This window comes from Mercurialis annua, linkage group LG7 (assembly GCF_937616625.2).
Source record: "Mercurialis annua linkage group LG7, ddMerAnnu1.2, whole genome shotgun sequence".
NCBI lineage: Eukaryota > Viridiplantae > Streptophyta > Magnoliopsida > Malpighiales > Euphorbiaceae > Mercurialis > Mercurialis annua.
Window position 1 is genome coordinate 9,606,995 of NC_065576.1, and position 24,786 is coordinate 9,631,780.

The window sequence follows — 24,786 nt, forward strand, 5'->3', positions numbered from 1 at the left end:
TTGATCAAAGTATCTTCTTGCGATGTATTACTCCCAATAGTAACAGCAGCGTAGGATCTCATGTCACGCAGTGCTGGGTTCTTAATAACCTTCGCCTGTTCCTTCTGCTCAACAGACTGCTCTGCCCTCTTCTCCTTCTGACTTACAATCGGGAAGCGAGATCGAAAAGCACGAAGTCGAAATCGCCCAATTATGATCATATTCAATTGTGATAAAACCCAGTCGATATCTAATCTCTTATGCGGATGTAGGAACCCGAAACTGCAGTTTCTCTTTGTGAGCTTCTTCGCCAATATAACCCAACCAAATACTTGATATTTGTTGAAGACCTTTTCCATGTCAGAAAACCTCCAGGCGCGAGGGAAATTTTCAAAATAAATCGTACGTGACTGATCCGCTGAGATTGTCTTCCATCCAGAGTTAGTTAACCCTTGTTGTGTTGCCTTTCCATTGTGATAATCACCTGGAAATTTGAGTTGAGAAGCAACGTTGTTGTTCACCAGTCGCACCCTAGGGTTAGGGTTCACCATCGCCTCTCCCTAAAAATTATTTTGATTTTAGATTTGTATAGAAATCCGGATAATATTTTTTTTTTAATTATTTTTAGTTCGTCATTTCCAATAGAAACTGTTTAAATGTATTGGGAAAATATATTTGTATTTGGACGTATCAGTTGGCGATTTGTTAATTTGTCTCTATATGTAAATTTAACATACCCAAGTAAGAGGGACATTATTATTATTTATTTAACTTATTTTCCTAGTTTCGCTTTAAGCGGTGAGTTGGACACGAGTCATGAAAATGAGGGTGGTAAGTTTGTGAATCAGTCATGATATTTTATACACAAACAGTCTGCAACATACCTCTTGCATAGAATTAGCAAAAGCAGGTTTGTTCCTTCTTTTTTCTTTTAAAAAAGTTCTCTAAAATAGTTAAATATTTTATATTTTTGACATTTTGAACCAAAAATTACAGTTTTTTCTCATATATTCTTAAATTTATCTTTATTTTATAGTTTTTCTTGAAAATATTATTCCAATTCTATTTTTTTATATATTTAATGTGTTTTCAATATTATTTTAAATTTATTTATATAGATCCTTTAAATTGTTTGAGACTTTGAGTGTTAGAATTTAGATTCAGATTTTATGAAGATTTAAGGTTTCTGAGATTTGATTGAAGTATATTTCGAAATAAAATAAATTGTGGTAAAAATAATTTCTTGAATACAAGAAATTTTGGTGGTGAGAGCAAAACTGAGAAAGCATACAGGTGCATGTTTCAGGGCTGTTCATGTTAATACCAAAATATTATTCTTGCAAGAAATATATATTATATATAGTTATATATAGGGTTCTTGAACGGTGCTACACATCGGCAACCTGGTCCCATGCTCCTATATTTCCTTCCTACATTGGTATGACTTTTCGAAAAGTAAAATATATACTGACATATTAATTGTAAAGGAAAAAAATTATTTTTACCACAATTTTAACATTTTTACCAATTATTCTTAAATTTATTATGAAGATTATCAATTTTGCTCTCACCACCAAAATTTCTTGAATACACCCAACACTGAAATGGAAAAACTAGAGTTTTTTTGGAGGTTTAACAGATATTAAGAATATCAAACCAAAACTGGATTGGAGCCCTAAGGATCTGTTACTTCAAGCTTACTCAACTCTTAATAAGCATGATTTTAACATTTTTACAATCCTCTTATGGTTAATTTGGAACAATAGAAATTGTCTGTTGTTTGGCAGGAGTTTGAAACCAGCATGTCAACTGCCAGAATGGGCCTTGAGCTATGCTGAGGAGTACAGACAGAATAAACATAAGGGAACAACATCTACTCTTCAAGACATTCAGGTGGCGAGGAGGGATGCAGACAACAGAGGTGTTCCACCTAGAAGGGATACATACATTGTCAATGTTGATGCAGGTTTTAATGAAGACAAAGAGGTTTATGGCACAGGTGCAGTTATCAGGAACTGGAAAGGTGAAGTCATGATATCCAGTAACAAGTGCTACTCTGGTCTTGTTGAAGTAGGAGTAGGGGAAGCTGTGGCAATCAGAGATGGAACTACGTTGGCTCTCGAAGCTAATCTAACTCCCTATGTGATCAAGTCTGACGCAAAGGTTGTAGTAGATTACTTTAATCACAAAACTAAGTCATGTAGTGAGATTGATTTGCTGTTCTTTGACAGTGTTGCTTTAGATGAACATAGTTATTGTTTGGGTTATGAGTTTGTTAGCAGAAATTTAAATAGATTAGCCCATGCTATGGCTAGAAAAGCTGTTAGTGAGAATAGTACTTTTAATGTCTGGATGGAGGCTGTTCCTCCAGACATCACTCATTTGATGTTGGCTGATCTCAGCTTAGTGTTTTAATAAAGTTCACTTGGATTTCAAAAAAAAAAACAGATATTCAGAATATACCACCTTTGCATGGCATGCAATATGAAGAATCAACCTCAAAAAACCAGACAAAAGACGCTCAAAGTCATAATAACGTGAGTAACCATATTTTAATAGCATTCGATTTAGTTCCCATGATATAAAAAAATAGACCAACTACAGACTTTTGTGTTTGTTTTTTATTTAAATCCAGGAGAATGAAGGGTTCTCTGTAGAAGCAAGGAGAAGCAAACGTGAAAAGAGAACACGGTCGGGTACGACGCGTAATCTTTACGAGAAGGTGAGATGATAAGTGTTTGAATTCAATGCGATTTTAATGCAAGTATTAAGATATGTATTTCTTAAAGATCCCTTGTTAATATGGAGCAGAGGCGTAGAGAGAGCATCAGGGAGAAAATTAAAGCTTTGAAGGAGCTCATACCCCATAGTCACAGCAAGGTTAGATTGCTATCTATCTATTTATCTGGATGAACGTTTGTGAACCAAGTTCGCCATGTAAGATTGTAAACTTTTCATTAGACGTATGACTTGTGGCTGTATTAAATGAAAGTAACCAATCATTAAATACACATTAATTGGTGATTTTATGATTATTATTCAATACTATTTAACTATTGGTTACTTTCATTTAATACTGTCATGTGTCATGCGTTTAATGGAAAGTTCACAATCCTACGTGCTGAACTGAGTTCATTTAAGAATTTTTTCATTTTTCGTGGATATGGAAATAGACTTCCTATATGTATAAATATGGTCCTTTGCCAATTGATGGAAGAGGTTGTTGAGTAAGCCACAAGTGTAAGGAGCTATACATGTATCAGCAGGACTGCTAATTATGTGTTAATTATGTTTTACCAAAAGGGTTTAGAAAAGGTACGTTAACAAGTTAGGGGAGGATATAGTTTAATTTAGTTTAGTGGTGGAAACTATTGGGTTAAAAGAAATTCATTACTAAACATAAGTTTTTTATAATTCATTCGTTATTAGTTTATTTTGGCAAAATGAATTTATTTATCCACAGTTTTAACTTTTTTGCCAAAAATGCCATATGACTTGAGAATTTTGTCATTCAGTTTTTTTTATCTTTGTCAAAATACACTTGACTCACTCGGAGTTAGCGTGTATCCTGATATTCTATATGCCAAATAGGATAAATTTATAACTGAGACGTATAATATTGTGTCAAATTAACTCCAAACAAATCGTTGGGATATATAGAAAAATTGAATAGATATTGGAGAAACTTGAAAGACAAAAAATAATAGTACATTTGGCAAAAACATAGTGATTTTGGTAAACTAATTTATTTTGCCTATAATTTTTTATGGTCTGGTAATCCACTTGTCATTTATGAAACAGGGAGTTACTCAATTAATTCACACGAATTTTCACGTATGTGGCCAATGAAAAATTATATACAGTACCGTTGCCACATATGAAATTATTGGCCAAATTGCAATAGTCACCATATATTTTGTGAAAATTAAAATTGGATTACCAAAATATAACAAATAAAACAATGATAACCGAAGTGTAAAACATCTGTCATTATTTTTTTAAGATATTTGATTATATTTTTATTATTTATGAGAAATGAATTGTTTCCTGTTTAATTAAGTGGTTTAAATTCCGTCATGCCAATTAACTAGACGAACATGCCTGTCAAGTGTTGCTAACTTCAGCTAAAATTTTTATATTTATAATAAGACAGCAGTTTAAAAGTGTTGCTAACTTCAGCTAAACTGTTGCTTTTTCTTAAGCTAATGTAACACTTTTTCATATATGTTGTCTTATGTTATAAATTTCAGAATTTTGTTAATTTTTTGTAACATTTTTTTACTGTAACATTTTTGTTGCCTTATGTGTACTATTGCAACAGTATTGATAGTGTTGCCATGCTAGTATTGCTGAAAGTGACTTATGTGGTAGTGTGTCCAATTTGACTATTTTGATCGCATTCTTTGGCTTTCAAAACAAGCAAAATAAGAAATGAAGTTCAAAAATATTTAGCCATGGACAAAGCAATTCAGTCTTCCTGGCGTTCAAGATATGAATTACTTTAGCTGCTAACATATATATGCAAAATATCTCCCTGTTGCAAAGGAAGTATTCGATTATATATAAAAGCACGGAGGGGGGGGGGGGAACAGGCAAATTTACTGAATAATCATTTTCAGTTTACTACTAAATAAAGATTTTATAGTTATTAACTAATTAGTTATTTAATTAATCACTATTGTAATTAAAGGCCTAATTAGAATAGGTAGCTAAATTATCTCCTATTTAGTTTTTAGTATGTAAAAAATAACTAAATTGGGAATCGGTTATTTGGGAACTTTGGAAAGCTCGCAACAAAAGAATTTTTCAGTCTAAGAACACGGATGCTTTCTCAATCGTTCAATGGATCTTTACTAGGGCGGTCTTATTTTTCAAATGTAATGATGCTAGATTCCCTTATTCTAGCATGGATTTATTCAGAAATCCAGATTGTATTGTTCTGAACAATTGTTTGTTTCCTCCTAATTCAGAGACGTAGCCTTTAATGTGCAATTAGCCATTATTAGTGTGTAATCTCTTGTTTTAGGTGTTTGCCACATCTTGTGGCTTTTTTAATACAACTTCATTCATCAAAAATAAAATAACTAAATTGTCTCCAAATTGGTAAGAATACCTATCTTTTAATTTAATTGAATTACAAAATTAAAATACTGTATTTGGTCAATATAATATTATTTAAATTTTTATATTATTATTTTTAAAGATATTATTAATAAAATTAAGTTAATTATCTAATTATGATTATTATAAAACCAAAATAAGAATAAATTCAGTATAAAAAGAAAATTGAATAACCGAATATTATTTACTTTTACAAAAATTCTTAACTGATTTTTTTTTTGATGAATTATAATTTTATAAAAGGCCACAAGAAGTGGCAAAAAACGCTAAACTACTCCAAGCTTTCGCACAAGAAGAGGCAAACTAGTTGCACACTAAAGGCTACGACTTGAAGAGTAAGCAAATCATCCAAATAAGATACAATCGGGACTTCTAAAAAAGTCCATACCCGAGTAAGGAAAACTAGCATTACAACTAACAAAATAAAAGACCGCTTTATGAAAACCACTCAAGATAATATCATCCACCTTCATTATCTTTTGTTGAAAAATTCTCTTGTTTCTGCAATTCCAAATCTCCCAGACTATTACAATCCACAGCAATTCCCAAAGCTTGGCATAGCTATTCCTTGGTAGAATGTTTAGCCAAACACGATAAAAATCATCCAACGAATTTGGCATAACCCATGAAACTCCAATCTTGCCAAGAATACCATTCCAGACCAAGCGAGCAAAAACACAATGCATAAGAAGATGGTCCTGCGATTCTAAAGAACTACAAAAACAACAACTTGCATTATCCACACCCATAATGCCACGGATAACCAAAAATTCTTTAGACGGAACTCTCCCATGCAATGCCGTCCATAAAAAGAATTTAACCCTTGGAGGAGCTAAAGATTTCCAAAGCTTAGAAAACATACCTTTAGACATCAAAGAGTTTGAAAGTTGCAGCTCCTCATTTTCTGAACCCGCAGCTGCTGAACCCAGAAACTGCCCCCTCGCTGCTGCTGTTACCGGACGTGAAACCTGCTGCCGAAACTGCCCGTCCAGAACACCTGTTACCTGCTGAACCGGGCTGCTCTCCACCTGCTGAACAGAACGCCGAGCAGCAGCAATTGCACGAGTAAAGGACGCAGCAGAATACACTTTCGAAGGCGAATTCCAACTCAAAGTATCATCCATTCCGTCAGCAAAAATCAGTGAATTAAATTTTGCCAATAAAACATTGAACACCACCTTTTCACCACATCTTAATCTACGACGCCATCTCCATCCATCTCTCAAAATTTGCTTAAGATTAACATTTTTTTGGTTTGATAAATTAAATAGAGTCGGAAAAAGGGAGAGAGCCGAGTCCGATCCCATCCAATTATCATTCCACAAAGCAATCAAATCTCCGTCTCCTATCTTGAAGCTAGTGTTTTTAATAAACACATTCCAAATGAAACTATCACCGCAGCAAACTTTTTTAACACCTTTCCAAATAAAAGAGAGATATTTTCCATCTCCGAAAGAGAGAGAGCTCCAATTCGAAAATCCTGAACACTTCGATGTGACCCGAAACCAAAGGGAGTTTGAATCAGAAAATCTCAATTTCCAAATCCATTTAAATAGCAAACTTTGATTGCGGGTTTGAAGGTTAACAATACCCAGACCACCCATCTCAAAATCTTGACAAATCACCTTCCAAGAAATTTTACATAAAGCCCGAGATGATACATCACCCTTCCATAGAAAACGCTTCATACGAGACTCCATAATATTTTGTATAGAAGTAGGCATACGAAAAACAGACATGTAGTAAACCGGCACACTAAACAACACAGATTTCAGGAGCACTAACCTCCCTGCAGGAGACAAAAGGGAGCCTTTCCATAAAGCTTGTTGGTCCAAGTTGAGCGCAATGTATGGGAGAATACATTCATGAGGCCCAGAATGTGAAGCATATAACCGTGGGCCGGACACCACATTAAACCCAAAACCCTAAGGTAATGGGTTAGGTAGTCCATCCCACTTATATATTCCACATTCTACTCATATCTTTCCAATGTGGGATTTTCATCACACTTAATATTCAACAATCTCCCCCTTAAGTGTGATACCCTTCCACATTGGACCGCTCAACTTATCTCGGAACTAGACTCCAACCCTTTCGGGATAGAAGATCCGGAGTCACCAAGTTCCACCCAGCCGAACCGGGCTTTGATACCAATTGTTGGTCCAAGTTGAGCGCAATGTATGGGAGAATACATTCATGAGGCCCAGAATGTGAAGCATATAACTGTGGGCCGGACACCACATTAAACCCAAAACCCTAAGGTAATGGGTTAGGTAGTCCATCCCACTTATATATTCCACATTCTACTCATATCTTTCCAATGTGGGATTTTCATCACACTTAATATTCAACAAAGCTAATTTTGAATTAAATCTCTCAACAACATGATCCCAGTTTCCTTTTTGCAAACAGCGTCTTGCCAAAGGTAAGCCTAGATATTTAATTGGAAAAGATCCAACCCTGCAGCCAACAATCTGTGAAGCTAAAAGTAAATCATTGTCAAGCACATTAACTCCCAGAATTGAGCTCTTATGGAAATTTATCTTTAAACCCGAAATAAGTTCAAAGCAACGAAGAATCCGAGTCAGATTTTGCAGGTGAGATAAATCATAAGGCAAGTAGATCAAGGTGTCATCCGCGAACTGAAGCAGAGATAAAGTATCTGAATTTGGGTCAAAGGCATAACCCGAAAAAAATCCCATTAATTCTGCTTTTCTCAATAAACATCTCAGACCTTCCACAGCTATAACAAATAAGTATGGAGAAATAGGATCCCCCTGACGAACACCTCGCTCCAACTTGAAGGGATCAACCGGACTACCATTCACCAGGACCGAAGTACTTGCCGAAGAGAGACAGCATGAAATCCAATCATTCCACTTCTTAGGAAAACCCATACAGCGCAGCACTGACAAAAGATAGCTCCAGTCAATACAGTCAAAAGCTTTATGAAAATCAAGCTTTAAGATAAGCAACTTATCTTTCCTTCGAGTAGCATTATGAATCAATTCATTTGCTATCATGGAGCATTCCATAATACTTCTTCCTTTTAAAAAAGCATGTTAACATGCTTTTAAAAAAGCATGTTGATTTTAAAAAAGCATGTTGATTTAATATTAATTATTAATAAATTTACTAATATGTTCATTGACGAGTTACGTTACGAGTCACGTGCATAGCACGTAATGCGAAACTAGTATTGTAAAAATAAAGAATAAGCTACCCGGTTGGTGATCTTTTTGTTATAATTTGCCTGACCAGCCGAGCTCTGAACTTAATGGCGGTTGTTTTATTTTTTTCTTGATTTCTTTTTGGTTCCAACATAAACTTTTCCAGATATTGGGAAAACGCGTTTGTCTTTGGACATGTCAATTGGAATTTGTTAATTTGTCTTTATATATGTATAAAAATAAAACTTTAGAAATTAATGGAAGGATATATATTAAAGCGAAAAAATTACAAAAAACAAAAATCTAACAAGGTAGAAGTTATAAAAGATACCAACTCTAGACACTCAGAGAAAACTGCTTTTATATAAGGGATAAACGGTCGCTAAAAACTATAATTCGGTCGCAATTAATCAATAAGGAAAGGGAAATTTCTGTTATTAGCCGTTGCGATATACTCCGCCGTAAAAGGTGTTCGTGACCAGAAAAAAATACCCTTTCGCAAAATGTAATTTCGACTGACTTATATTCCGGTAGATTATAAATTTCATTAATATCATAATTCACTATAAGAAATACAGTATTTGGCAACAATAATTTTGCAGCTAATTTTTTTTGCTGCTAAAAAACATTTGGCAGCAATAATTTTAAAAGTTGCTGCCATTAGTTAGTTATAAGAAGCATTTTGCAGCAAATTTTATTGTCAATTACTTAAGACAACGTTTTATTAGTAGCAAAATGCCACAATGCTTTTTGTTGCTATATGTTAATAGTAACAATATTAGTACTCTTAGCAGCAAAAATGTGTAATTTTATTGATACAAGAATTATTCGAGTAAATATTTTAAAAATTTAAAGTGGGAGATTGTTGATGTTTTTATTGAATTTGAAAAATAAAAAGTGTTTTATATGAATGGAACACCACATGTATGTGTGTAACAATTGAATTCCCACATCACTTTGAAATAGGGCTAAGCACATAAATCCCTCAAAACATCAAATGGTTATCATTTATACCTCACGTAATAAAAAAATGCAAAAATCTCCCAAGAAAAAATAAAAATTTACATAAATACCTCAAAATCTAAATAAGCTGATTTAATAATAAAATAGGACAATTGTGCCATCCTTCTTCCCAACACAGAAAAACAAATTAAGTACGGCAACATTACAGTACGGCGAAAATTGAGCTCTCCGGCGAGTGGCGATGAATTGGAAGACTATTTCCGGGCTATAAATGTGTTGGAGGACGGAGAATACAACAACGATGGAGCCACAAAGGTAGGTAGCGGAGTCGAGAGTCTTTGCAATGTTGATTAGCGGTAATTTTGTTGTGTGACATTTTCTACCATTCCAGAATGTTTGGCTTCTCTAAAAGACGAGAGATGACCCAACGGCCGGCCACCGAAAGTGGAGTAGAGCAGAAATATGGGCTCATGTTCTTTGGTCTCAATCGCCTTGTTACTGTTGTTTTGCATCGCAGCAAGATCTTCTATCGATGGATCTCCGATTATGGCGGCGGCGGCCGTGGCGGTGAATATTTTTGGAGAAAAGTTTATCGGCGATGGCGATGTAACACTGACATTCTGCTACTGAAATTTAATTGCATTTCTGCTACTGAAATCTGATTGTAATTGTGTTGTTAATGGAGACTTACAAACTTAAATAATCTTACAAATGATAGTCAAATACGGCAATTGTTTCAGTAATAAAACTTTGAAATGTGAAACTTAATCAATAGATAAGAGTAGCAATTACATTTTACCTAACAAAAGATTAACATCCGATGTCAAGTAAATATTGTTAATTTTAATGATCTAGATGAATTTTTTCTGTTATTTGAGACTCTTGCAGGTACTTTACTTGTTCAACATCCAATATTTTTTTCATGCAATTAGTTCTATAACTAATTGCAATTATCATTTTATGTTTTCATGTATACAAATATATTGTTTCTAATATCATTAATAGTCAAAACTATGTCCTGCAGTTGAATACAGTCCATATGAACTCTTTTTAGTTGATTTTTATGTCCATAAGTAATTTTTTTTTCATCCAACAATAAATTTTGATGCATTTTGAAAGAACTCTATAGTTTCATTAGAATTTATTTTAAATCTATTTGTATACATGATTTACAAATTAGCATTTTTATAAACACATAATAAATTAAAAAATTATATTAAGTTGATATTAGGTTGATTTTAAAATTATTCAATCTGTACTATTAATTTTTGCTCAAAACATTAAAAAGTACAATCCAAGTTGAAACTAATTTATGTCCTAATTTATGTGTCAATGAAAAATATTTGATATTTCGTTGATGTTTAGCTGACATTTGGTTGATCTTAGGTTGTCGTCAATATTTAGTTGACATCTGGTTGATGTTTAGTTGACATTCGGTTGATCTTAGGTTGTCGTTAATATTTAGTTGACATCTGGTTGATGCTTAGTTGATATTCGGTTGATCTTAGGTTGTCGTTAATATGTAGTTGACATTTGGTTGATGTTTATTTGACATTTGGCTAATCTTAGGTTGCCGTTAATATTTAGTTGACATTTGGTTGATGTTCAGTTGACATTTGATTATATTTAGTTAAATTTGGTTGATGTTCTTTTGACATTTAATTGATGTTCAGTTGGCATTTGTTTGATTTTTAAAATTTGACAAAATTATAAAATAAGAGCTCAAACATATTAAAGAAAATTCATCAAAACAGTCGAAATTGACGTTAGTCAACCTTAAGGAAGCGGAAAAATGGTAATAATAGGTTTGAAATGTTCCGCGAAAGAAAAATGAAAAGCCAATTTTTTATATTTTGGTTGACATTTGGTTGATTTTCAGTTGACTTTCAGTTGATTTTTAGTTGATTTGCGGTTGACATTTAATTTATTTTTAAAATTTAGCAAAATTATATAAGAAAAATTTCAGCAAATTAAAGATAAACTCGTGAAGAAATTCATGGCCTTGTATAGAACAATGATTAAAGCTCTAAATCCAACATATTCAGAACATAAACCCTTAATGAGGACACAAACACCCATCTAACTTGAAAATGAATCAAAAATCCATCATAAAAATGCACAAAAAAAAGAAAAATAACAAAAGCTGCAAATTTATATTTAATTTATAATGAGTTGACATTTAATTTACTTTTAGTTGACATTTAGATTATATTAAATTACGCCGAGTTTACTTTACTTTATATAGACTTTGTACAATAAAAAATGGCAATCAAATATAAACAGAATAAGGATAAATTGGTGTATACTTCTTCAAACCCCTATAAACCGGGTGCGGCTGCGACATATAAAGAACATCTCTTTATTTTTAAGTGCACACATAATTAGAAACCAATCCTAACAAATAAAGTATGAACTTCACATGATACCCAAATGTTACTTTTGGCTTCTTTGTGGGGATCTCTAATCAACATAAAAACAAAGGAAAGACTTGTTAATAAAAGAAAATGATAATATTAAAAGCAAATAACGCAACAAGAAGATATCACACTTTACTCACAGAGAAAAGAATCCAACAAATCATAAAGTCCATAATAGTGAAATAATTTAGAACTACCATCTGCCATAAGTCCCTTTGCATCCATTCATCGTCAAATTGAACTACTTATTATCCTAGATCACACTTTTAACTAACAATGGTAGGCTGCAGCAAGTCAAACAAACAAAAAATTCATTTTATAAAAAAAAAAGACAAAACTAAAAATCACCAGCTGGTACAAATCTTCTTCGCAGCATTTCTTCATGAAACGAAATGCTTTATTCAAACGATGACAATTGAATCTTCATCATATTGAGGAGCATGAGCGTGAACACCGTCTATAATTGCAACAGTCACCGGTGGCGGCTCCGCCATCTCCCTGGAAATAAGTCCAATTATCGATTAATTTCCGGCTGGAGGCAGAGAAAAGAACGATGTTGATGGTGGTGGTGGTGGTGGTGTAGAACATGGTGTTGATTTTGGAGAAGAGATAGATATGGTGATGCCGGTAAGGCTTTTCCTGGAGGAGCTTGCGTATTTGATGTTGCCGATGGGCTATGCCGTTGATAAAACTCCGATGAAGACAGTGGTAAAGATGGAAAAAGAAGAGTTTGTTGGAGGAGATGATTTTTTCAGCGGCGGCGCGGTGGTGGCGATGGTATGTATTGTGATGGTGGTCTACTCTGTTGCTATTGGTAGTCATGGAAGGTATAAGACAAGATAAGTACAACTGATGTAAGTAGATAGGGGTAAAATAGTATGAAAAATATTTTGAGGTATAAACGAAAACTTTTATAAGTCAATGAGAGATTAATGCACATAATTATTTTTTGAGTCACTAATGTATAACTTTACTATATATGAGATATAGAGTGTAATTTCCTCTTTGAAATAAGACAATCATTGGGTTTATAATAGTGGGCTCTCTTACTAGACTCTAATGGATATCCAGTTTTCCGAGTGTAAGAGAAGATAAATCCTCCTTGAACCACCACATGCGCACGCCGTGAGATCGGTTGGCTGGTTTGGTATGATTAGTTCGGTACGAGAACTTACTATATATCTTTTAATCTACGGCTAATCCCCTGAAAAAAAAACCCCACCTTTCAACCCCCCCTTCATTTGCACCCTCACCTTTCAAAATCTCCAATTTTATCCAAATTCCCACCTTTCATTTTCAATTGCACCCTAAGAGTATTAAATTAGCTCTTTTCACTATAAAAAAGTTCAAATCGATAATTTATATTTTAATTCATATTCTAAATAGTCCTCAATGTTTAAATTTCAACAATAAAACCATATTTTCTAAAAATTTAAGAGTTAAATTTTTTTATATAAAATATAAATCAATTAAAAATATCATTAAATATGGTTTTGTTGTTGAAATTTAAACATTATGGACTATTTAGAATATGAATTAAAATATAAAATATCGATTTCAACTTTTTTTAGCGACAAAAGCCCAATTTAATACTTCAGGGTGCAATTGAAAATGAAAGGTGATAATTTGGGTAAAATTGGAGATTTTGAAAGGTGAGGGTGCAAACGAAGGGGGTTGAAAGGTAGGGGGCTTTTCAGGGGTTAAGCCTTTAATCTATATATTTATGTGATGTTTTTTTGTCAAACTCAATCCTTTAATTTACTCCATCTGTTTTCTTTTTGAAAATGTTATATCTGATTGCGTTATAATTATGGAAATGAATTTTGATTATTAAAATTGTTTTATTTGATTTATTACCCTTTTGATATATTAATATTTTAAGTCTATTTTCTATGTATATTTTATCGTCCTCGTTTTGAGTTGGGGTATTATGTTACAGCAAAGAAAAAAAAACAAACGAGTCTATCTTCTCATTCTCTCTTTTTAAGAATTCTCTATGATAATATTATTTCGAGTGTTTCGAGTAACAGTGAGGGTGTAATTCGAACATTGACACGCACTGTAATGTCCAGCGTATTGCAGTGGCTGTTTATTTTGAGAATAACGCGGTTGATAAACCGTGTTGCACCTCAGGGCAGAGCCGCGAAACGTCTTAAATAGAACGTTATAGTCCGCGACTCAGCCATAATTTTCGATTGGTAATTTGTTTCAATTTTAATAAAATATTTTAACAAATTACACTCATTATCTTTTTTTTTTATTTAAACAGTTCCGACAATTTCTGTGTATAATTCAGAGAAGTTCAAAAGCTTAGGGCTTCTTTTATTGTTAGACCTATTGATTAAGATATTATGCTGCCTTGAGTGAATACTCAAAAAACCATCAACTGATTTTTATTTAACCAAACTATTTTTATTTATAAAACATATATAATGCGACTCCTGTGACTTTAGTTTGTAGCAAAGCTGTTTCAATAGCAAAGAGAGCAATAAGCAAACAACTTTAGAAATTTTTCTTAAGGATTTGAACATGGAAACCATTTGGAAACACCAGCCCTGGCTTCTTCACGACCTGTCCCTTGATCACATTCCACCTATTTCATTACAAATGTAAACAAACTAAAAATTAAAATCGAACTGAACTAATTTTATAAAATTTAAACGTACTAAATTAGTCGATTTGATTGATTTTTCTTTTGTTTTTGTGTAAATATACCTGTATTTTGTAACTAAATGATGGAGAAAAACTGCCATTTGCAATTTGACAAAGTCAGCTCCAGCACAAAGTCTCAATCCTCCACCAAATACCATGAAATTTTTTGATCCAGTATGCAATTCTTCCGGCTATATGACGAATTAAATTCAATATTAACCTTGAATATTTCTTAAATATTATTTACAGTCATGGCAATAATTAAAATTACCTTCCATCGCCATGGATCGAAGGTGCAGGGATCGTTATATTTTACGGGATTCAGATGAACAGTTGTCGGGCATATCATCACCATCCATCCTTTTGGAATTGTATATTCTGGACATAGCCAGCCATATTGTAATTTTGTTAGAGCAAAATTGTTTATTTTTTAAAATGGATAAATAGCTTTGCTATTACATAAAAAAACCAAGGGTTAATTCGGTTTAAATTTGTCACTCGAGGTCAACTGATCAAATAACTCACTTTCAATAAGTTTGATCTATTAAAAATAATATTTTTATGTCAATTAAAAATAAAACTCTCTATTTTCAGGTCAATTAAAAATAAAATTAGATCTTTACGGTCTCTCAATTAGGGACCGAATTAACTGATTACTCTTGCATAAAACATGCCTTTTATTTAATAACAAGAAAAAAAACATGCCTTTTAATTTTACGTCTTTTAGAGCCTTCCTAAAAATTCCGGGGACAACATTTGCAAGCCTTGCTGTTTCGTTGATAACCTGCATACCAGAAAAGATTATTAGAAACTTTTTAATTATAGGAATTATGTTCAAACATCAAATTTCAAAATTATACATCTTTCCTTATGCAGCAATAAAAGAAAAAAAAATGAAGTACGAGTGATTATATAATTTTTTTTATCGACATTTGAATTTGCTAGTTATCTTATCTTTCAACTTGTATCAAAATAATTTCGAAATTTTATTTTTAATTCAGGTGATCACACACCTAGATAAGACGAAGCATACTCCATAGTTTTCATTATATATTATCATAGGATAATTGATTCTAGATATGACCAATTCTTTTCAATTATTTTATTTTAGTCACTGTATTATAGTTTATTTCTTTTTAATAAGTTTTTAATATTTTAATTAATTTTAAGATTAAGAAAAAAAAAATTATTTATTTAATAGAAAATTACGTACTTTTTTAACTAAATCGAACAAAACCAACCCTTGCGTTTTAATTTGATTTAATATAATCCAAATTTACAATTATACCCGGTTCCTTTTGAAATTTAACACACTTTAGTTAGTTGGTTTCAGTTCCAAACTGAACTGAATTGAACCGACCGATCTTCAGTCCTATTGGTCGCTATATCGAATGTAACCCACTAAAAAGACGTTATAGAAAGGAGTTAAACATGTAGTTATACTTATAATAAAGAACTTTTTTAGGAATTACCTTAAGTGTAAAAGTCATAGACCGGAATTCTTGCCAAGTGATTCCAGATTCATTGCTTTTTCGGTTGCTAATAATGGATTCGTGTTCTTTCTGATACCCAATTCATATAAATATAAGTTAATCAAATACCATTAATCAATAAAAAAAATAAAAATAAAAAATTACTGTAATGACTCACAGTTAATTCTTCGAGTGCTTTCGGGTTTTCGAGAAGGTATTCAACGGCTAATACCATAGCGGAAGAAGTAGACTCGAAAAATGCAAATGGAAGAACAAAAAGTACATCCAAAGCCATCTTCTCTGTTATAATTTTTCCATTTTTACTTAGTTCTTCTACAATAACATCAAGGAAATCTTTCTGTTGGCGATTGGGATTTCTTCGCCTTTCGTCCACCATTTTACTTATAAGCTTCATTGCTTCTTTGCGTCCCTAATTAAATTTTAAATCATTAGTAAAGCTTTAATACATAGAATACTGTCAATTGTAAAAATTATCATGAATTTTAATGTGTGTTAGCAATTATAATACGGACTTTAAAACTTGATAAAATCAGTCACCAACTTTGATGTTTTGGTAAATTGAAACACCGACCTACTTTCGTTGAAGAAACAATGCATATTCTAACAGAGACGGAAATATTCTTAGGAAAGAGTAGGCTCCAGCCCCGACTGAATAGTAACTTTTGAAAAAATTAAACAATTTTTTTAAAAAATAGAGATAGGTTTATTATAAATTCAGTGCTACAGAGAGGTTAAATCCGGACTTCCGCAAAATCATAGATGAATAAAAGTTAAGTATGAACTGGAAAAATTTCTTGATCAGCCACTGTATTCTAATTTCCACATCATCAGTGTTTTTTCATTGGAAAATGGCTAAGTATTCCGATTGGCCAAAATATAAAAGTCGGTGCTAGTTTGGTAAAATTTTAAAATTCATGTTTTATTTGCAAATCACGCTAAATTCCGTGATTTAACTTCTATTTAACCCAATAGAATGTGAGTAAATAACGAAGTGGAAAACATAGAACTAACCTGTATGCATTTCCAGTATGCAGTTCCAGGTATGTTCAAAGGAAAGGAGATCAGTCCATCAATAAAAGCAGTATAACATTGTTTCAACTTTGCTATGTTTTTTTCTCCAGAACCAAACAGCTTTTTAGTTGTCAAATTAAAAATCATCTGCAAAAACCAAAAGCCAAAAAACTCGATTATCTATATCTATAACAAATATAAAAGTGTGTTCGCGGGGGGAACACTTCCATTCACGGACAAAAATACCCTTTACATATTTGTGATTAACAAATAGAAAGATGACATTCCTAATCCATAAAAGAAACATATTAAAAATAATTATCGCAGTAGCTACCATTATGTATTAAATTCCTAATTCTCAAAAGAATTGTGCAATAACTATCATTATGTGTTAAATTCCTAACTCTAATAGGAATTGCACAAATATATCACTATATAGTAAAAAAGAATATGACGAGTTTTATTAATATTAAATAATCATATTATAATATTTGTGTTAAAGTTTTAATATTTTTTATATGTATTAGTTATTTACAATAAAAAATAATATAAATTTGTTTAAGTCATATTATCATTTTTTTAATAACAACAATATCCAAAATTAAATCTATTACTTAATTCTAACTTTTTAATATTTCTAATAATAAAAGTTAAAATTTTATAAAATAATTAAATAAAATAAATAAAAAAATTACAAGTCTAATAAAATTTAAATAATAATATACTATTAAAAAATATACAATTATAATATTAAATAACGGGTCATATAGATATCGTTAACGTGCGTAGCACGTGGCCAAAAAAAACTAGTATCATTAAAAGTGGGTTATATATATCAGAATACAGGTTCCCAGGGTGTGTTAATTTGGTTTCCAAAAAAAAGATGGTTTGTAGTAATGATAGCATACAAATTAGGTTAAAACTTAAAAGTCTAACTGGTATCGAAATTTTATTCTACAGTTCAATTTATTACGAAAATTTGATTTCTAAAACTAAATTTTTATTTCAAATCAAAGTCTTTCAAATTTTAGGTAATTGATCGCGAGGGTATACAAACTATTATATTTTTAAGGTATAATTACTACTACCACCATTAGTTTAGGTCCGAAATACTATTTTTTCCATGTGTTTTAAAAAAAATACTATTTTTCCCCTGACAATTTATAATTTATATAACTGAAACCCCCTTATAAATGGGAGTTTTAGTTAAGGGAAAATCACCAAAAAATACCAAACGTGTGCCTCTCGTGTCAGTTATAGCCAAACCTTTTTAACTCACTAGATTAAGCCATTTTGACAATATTCTGTTTCTTTTTAGCCATTTTTAAATCAAACCGATTTTTTTGACATCCTGTCGTCCACGTTACTGCCAACTAAGCAATTGGGTGATATATCAGCTGACATGTTTAGGTTAGGTTTGGGTATAACTGACACAAGGAGCATAGATTTAGGTGAATAAACCTAATATTAAAATTAAACCAATTTTTAAATTTAATAATTAGTAAATTAATTATATTATTTATATTATTTATATTATTTATGAAATTCATATATATTTAAAAATAATTAATATTTTCTATTTAACACTAATTAAAATTAATCTAAATTTTTATTTAACCAAAATAAATCGAATAAATTTATTTTATAATATATTTGATGGATATTTATCCGAATAACATGGTGTCAAAAAAAATCGGTTCGTTTCAAAAATGGCTAAAAAATAAACAAAATATGATCAAAGTGGCTAAATCTGGTGAATTAAAAGGTTTAGCTATAACTACACAAGACGCAAACGTTTAGAATTTTTAAGTGATTTGACTTTTAGTTAAAGAAAACTAAAAGTTAGGGGGGAAATAATAGTTTTTTAAATTGTATGGGCGAAATATTATTTCGGATCTAAATTCATGAGGATAATAGTAATTATCCCAATTTGTAGTTTAATGATCAAATTTTAATTTATTTTATTTCGGTTATAAACTCAACTTCAATTTTATTTTAATTTGATTACTAAATTTTAAATTTATTTCAATGTGCCAAAAAATTTATACATAGACTTTATTTAATTTGTATTTAAAAATTTGTCTTATATCCATAATTTGATTTAAAAACTCCTTTGCAAATACGTGAAAAAATTTCTAGGAAACATAGCAAGATTTGATTGTAACGCTTTGTTTGAAAAAACCAGTGTTTTAAAAACCGGACCGGACGGTCGGACCGGTTGAACCGCGAACCGGCCAGTGGTCCGGTCTGAAACTGCAAAAAACCGGGGATCTTTTGGTTGGACCGGTTGAACCGGATTGAACCGGTAAAAAACCGGATGTTGAACGGATCGGACCGGATTGAACCGGTAAAAAACCGGTGAACCGGAAATTTTTTATATTTTTTTAAATTTATCAAACCGGTTGAACCGGTCATTGAACCGGTTCAACCGGTTGAACCGGTCATTGAACCGGTTGAACCGGTCATTGAACCGGTTCAACCGGTTGAACCGGAAACCGGTGGCCTCACCGGTTCGGCCACCGGTTCGGTTTTTAAAACATTGGAAAAAACATCCTTTGAAATAAATTAGAAGTTTAATAACCAAATGGTGACAAATCAAAATTTAGTCTCTAAAATGTTAAAACATGATAGTTTGATATCCTTATAATCAATTACTCTTCAAACTTTTCATATTAAAATTAATTATTATTTTATAGAAACGTATATGTAATTATAATATGTTTTAGGTAAGGGGTCCATAGGATTATACTTATCCAATTATCAACGTATCATATCAGATTGGATTGTAATGTAGTGTAATGAAACAAAAAATAAAATTTTAATACCACTTTAATATATGAATTAAAAAATTTAGGGTTAATTTCATAAAAAGTCACGACCTTTACACAAATTTTTATTTTAATCATGACTTTTAAAAGTTGTCATATAAACCACGGCCTTTTATTTTTTTTCAAATCTATCACCAAATCAATTTTCGGTGTATTTTTGATGACGTGACCACCATAATCCAGTAGACTTGAAAAAATGAAAGGTAAAATTCGCCGGAAAAAATGGTCGGTGATAGATTTAAAAATAAATAAAAAGTCATGGTTTTATATGACAATTTTTAAAAATCGTGATTAAAATGAAAATTCGTAAAAAGTTCGTGACTTTTTATAAAATTAATCCAAAAATCTATATCAAACTGAAACATATTGCAAACATTTTGTACCGCGCATAGTTCTAGTCCCACACGAATTATTTGAGACTTTTTTTTTATAATTGGGGAGGGAGAGCGCTTGAGGGAAAAATCGAACTCACAATTTAACAATTGCTGCCCAGCACTTATATCATTTAAACTATAGCTCATTAGTACTCTTTGGAACTTAACTAAATTTTTTTTTTATAAGTGACTTTTTTTTGATAATTTGGATAGGGGGGAGCGTTTGTGGGAGGATTCGAACCCACGACCTAGCAGTTTGCTGCTTAGCGCTTATATCCTATTTAAGCTATAGCTTATTGGTTTTTATAAATGACTTAACTAAACTTAAACTGTTTGGAATGAAATTACCAAAGATTTAGAATGAAATTACCGTAGAAAGGGCTTCTTTCAATTCCACACTTTGCTGCCCAGACCAGAGTTCTAACTGCTTGCTAGTTAAATCTTCCATTTCTGAAAGAAATTTTTCTTTGAGGCCTTGAACACCAAGTATAGACAAGGTCAAGTTCCTTATATATTTATGTATGTCGCCATATAAGAAAAGAAAATTATCTTTTCCACAAATATTGCCGAAGCTGTCCATATACCAGGAAATGAAGGACTTCCCTTCTTGCTCGAAAATAAACTTATTTACTTCGGGATCTGTCGAAACCACAATTTCGTACCCGACGATATTTGTTCTAAACAGAGAACCGTACCTATAACACATAATGAAAAGGAAGAATTCAAGAAAAATATTTTATTCATAAGTCTATATTTAGCCATTTTGAAGTTCTTGTTCAGAGGCTGAACTAGAATGAAGCGATCGAGGTGGGGTGCTCCATTCCAGTTATGAAATATTAGAGATCGATGAGTACCAAATAATTATTTTAAACAGGTTGAATAATATATTTTTTTGAACCAAACAGCATATCTATTATATGTCGTCCGGTCTAAAGAATATGTTGTTTTAGTCTAAATGAAAAAATAACGGAACTGCGCATCGTTCCATAAAAAAATTCGCCTGTCGAAATAAATTTTTTAATTCCGTCACTGTACCTGTCCATTCTCTTTTTGAAGAAGGGAGGAATGTCTCTTTTGGTGTAGGGAGTGAAGAATTGAATGGTTTCTCCGATGAACGGCAAACCCATAGAGCCAGGTGGCAGTTTCCCATTGAACCTTTGGTTTCTTCTCCGGCTGTAAGCCCAATGGGCAATGCATACCAGTAAGCTTACTACTATTATTGTTATAAAAACCATAGCTTTTTGTTTGTTTTTCTGAAGAATGGAAAGAGTTATTGCAACTAAGAGTATTATATAAGTGCACTGGCTCACGGTAGGCTAGATCTCGGTAATCATTCTTGTATTATATTTGATAACAATTTATATATTATATTAATTAACTTAATACATATCTTAAATTTTTTATTCAAGCCTAATGAGCAAGAAAAACCACACATTAGTTCAAAGTTCTCATTCGGTTCGGTTTTTCGATTCGGTTTGTAATGCAAAAACGCATCAAAACAAACAAAAAAATAAAAATTGGCATGTTCTGGAATTGATATACAGTTGATTAAACACACTAAATCATCTAAAAACATGTTTTTGGTGTGAAATCATGGGAATTTGATCAAGAACACGTTCATGGCATAAAAGCGTAAAACACGTCCTGACATGCGTTCTAAGCATCTGAATCAAATAAAAATAGGAAATGATTTATAAAAGGTCTAATTACTTAAAAAAAACCCACCTTATAACATTTTTTCGTTTATACCCTGACTTAGGAAAAAATTCATTTGATCCTTTTTTTGATTTTTCGTTATCAACTATACCCTAAAGCACTAAATTGAACTTTTCTTATTTAGAAAAAAGTTTAAAATAGTTCTTCATTTTTTAACCTATATTCTAATTAGACTTTAATATTATTAATAGTACAAAAATACCTTCTTCGATATAAAATTAAACTTATAACAATTATTTAATTTATATTAACTATGAATAATTTTTAAACACAAAACCGTAAAATTATATAATTTTTTTTATAAAAAAAACACCGAATTCTACGTGCGGTGGAGGAGCACAGCTCCTCCTTCACTGTGAAGGAGGAGCATATCTGTGCTCCTCCTTCACTGTGAAGGAGGAGCATATCTGTGCTCCTCCTCCATGGAGGAGCGATCTGCTCCTCCTTCACAGTGAAGGAGGAGCAGATCTGTGCTCCTCCTTTCGAGGGATCCGGAAAAAAATAAAAAAAATAATTTTTTTGTAAAATATTCGTAGCGGTGTATCAATTGGAAGAGTACGGTGGTTTGTCGGAAATATTTTTTAATTTATTTAGTTGTTTAATAAAAAAATTAAATATAATTAATTTTTTGGTTTTTTTAAATATTTTTAAAGTTGAAGGACTTATTTGTATTTTTTCAAACAGACTAAAGATGATATAATCCTTTTATTTAATTATTTTTAATGTTTTCATCCTTTAATTAATTAAATTGTCAAAAAACAAAATTTTGGGGTATAGTTGAAAACGAAAAATTAAAAAAAGGTTACAAATAAATTTTTTTCCTAGATCAGGGTATAAACGAAAAAATGTTACAAGTTGAGTTTTTTTTTAAGTAATTAGGCCTTTACAAAACGTGTTAAAAATCCTAATAACATGTTTCTACTCAATTTTCATGACAAACATGGTAAAAACATTGAAATTGATAGTTTCGGAAGTTATAACAGCTTTATGGCATAATACTAGAACTCAGCTAAAAATGCAATTCTAAAACACAATTCTAGCAATTCTATATAATGCATGGCATAGTGATAAGAGAATATAATTAGGTCCTTTAAATACCGTTCTAATTCCTTAACTCATTTTCTGGTGATTTGGATGTGGAATCCAGCTTCAGATATATGCGCAGCAGCGCGTTTTTGAGTGATTAAAACGTAGAAGCTTACTTTCTGGACCGGAATCGACTTTGAAGTGTGTGTGTGGTGGGGCTATGTGGTTCGGACACTTGTAGTATTTTTAAGTTTTGTATTAATTTTCTATGTCTTTGTGCCACTTATGTCTAAATGAATTAGCAGTATTATTTATAGAGGTCAAATTAGGATTAGGGTTCCTAGAGTCTAAATTAGGTTCGATTTCTGAAAGAGTATGAAATGATACAATTCTAGGTTTTATTATTATCAATAGGATTATTTAATTAAAATTCGGATTTTAACTTGCATGTTAAGCAAAGGGGTCAAGAAGTCAATTTTGGTGCCTAGAAGTGTTAAAAATAGCTTCCAGAAACCTAAGAGTTTTGGTATAGTCAATTTTAATCCGTCAAACTTGCAAATTGGCCCATAAACTTTTAAAATATTGAAATTAGTCCAATTTCTTAGATTTAGACCACAATTATTTTTGCAATTTTATAGGCTATTTACAGCTAATTACGTTTTAATCCCTCAAGTTCTTTTGCACTTACCACACTCCTTGAATTCAAATAAACGGATTGATAGCTCGTCATTAGACGAATTTCTCTAGAAATCATCATTGAACGCATCAGTCCTTTATAACTTTTTAACTATACAGAAAATAGGTGTCTACAGGAGAAGTTTGTGATGGGGATTAATATGCTATTTATTCTACAAAGAAGAAAGGTATGAATTTTTTATAAACACACAATTTGAGAATTTTATAGAGCTTTTGTAAGATGAATGATTGAGATAATCTCTTTATGCTCTTTTGATACTCTATAAGTGATCTGCATGTAATAATTGGTTTAAGAGTTTTTTAAATAAAGAATTTGCTTGGGCATAGTCAGATTTTGATAAAATCATGACATTGCAAAGAGATAGTTTGTTTTGATTAAGTACGCAATTTTAGACACAAGATGGATTACAACGTTTGTAATTTGAAACGCCGTCACTATTGGATCGCTCATTAGAGATAGGCATAATATTTTTTGCTCTGAAATCTATGCAGATTCGGGTTGTTCATATCACAAGGGATCGTCTGTGCTTTTGGAGAAATTTCAAAGATTTTTCTGTACCTTTTGTCATAATATTAGGTTTATTAAAATCTTAGAAAATTGAAACTCTGATCTGAATTACTCTCTCCGTCCAAAACAATAGTCTGTTGTCCTTTTTTTGTACCAAATAGTTGTCCATATTTCTAGTAAATCACAATTTAGAGTGTTGATAAAGTTTACCATTGAATGCCATTAGTCTAACAAATAAATTAGTCATAATATTTAGGCCAAATGACCAAAAAAAGCCAAACTTTTGAAGAAAATTTCACAAAAGTTCAAACTTTTCAATTTCATTCAATTTGTCCTGACACGCATGATTTCATTTCAATTTTATCCAACCCTCAATTGGCACATGCTTGTACTCATGTGGCGTGCTACATAATGTGCCACCATAACAATTAGTAGGTTAAGAGTGCATTTAAGTTCTTAGAGTTTTAAAAAAAAACATTTACATCTCTCCGATCGTTCCACCTCCGACACTATTTTTCGGTCGGCTTCCCGTTTTTCGACTGTCCCACTATTTTCTGATTGCCTCCCCCGTTTTCTGTCTTCGAAACTCGGTTAAATCAATCAAACTAATTTAAAATAATAAAATCTGCTCCTCAGAAGAGAAGGAGCATCCTCTTCGGAAAAAAATAATTTTTTTTCCAAAAATGTCGGAAACACAATTTTGTTTGCGACCGGGACGAGATGATTATTTAGTTAGTTTTAATTTATAATGTTATTTATTTATAGATAAAATAAATGAAGAAGAGGGTGAAAATGTTTAAAAAAATCATAAACATAAAATTGGCAAATATTT

The 24,786-nt window shown here is 31.7% G+C and overlaps 3 protein-coding genes across 3 annotated transcripts; 1 reads left to right on the forward strand and 2 right to left on the reverse strand.

The window, feature by feature from the left end:
• Nucleotides 1–5,444: 5,444 nt before the first annotated feature.
• On the reverse strand, nt 5,445–8,135 carry LOC126656744 (uncharacterized). The gene is made up of 3 exons (XM_050351348.1): nt 7,485–8,135; nt 7,219–7,323; nt 5,445–7,025 (listed from the first exon to the last, which is right to left on the reverse strand). Exons 1-3 carry the CDS (start codon nt 8,133–8,135, stop codon nt 5,445–5,447), a joined length of 2,337 nt encoding a protein of 778 aa, XP_050207305.1.
• A 1,244-nt stretch (nt 8,136–9,379) lies between these two features.
• LOC126657433 (uncharacterized) lies at nt 9,380–9,914 on the forward strand. Its single transcript, XM_050352120.2, has 2 exons — nt 9,380–9,548; nt 9,625–9,914. Exons 1-2 carry the CDS (start codon nt 9,505–9,507, stop codon nt 9,893–9,895), a joined length of 315 nt encoding a protein of 104 aa, XP_050208077.1. The 5' UTR covers nt 9,380–9,504; the 3' UTR covers nt 9,896–9,914.
• A 4,100-nt stretch (nt 9,915–14,014) lies between these two features.
• Nucleotides 14,015–21,308, reverse strand: LOC126655774 (cytochrome P450 87A3-like). The gene is made up of 9 exons (XM_050350073.2): nt 21,044–21,308; nt 20,379–20,703; nt 16,807–16,953; nt 15,953–16,204; nt 15,775–15,864; nt 15,008–15,086; nt 14,574–14,680; nt 14,366–14,493; nt 14,015–14,243 (listed from the first exon to the last, which is right to left on the reverse strand). Exons 1-9 carry the CDS (start codon nt 21,241–21,243, stop codon nt 14,153–14,155), a joined length of 1,419 nt encoding a protein of 472 aa, XP_050206030.1. The 5' UTR covers nt 21,244–21,308; the 3' UTR covers nt 14,015–14,152.
• Nucleotides 21,309–24,786: the final 3,478 nt, after the last annotated feature.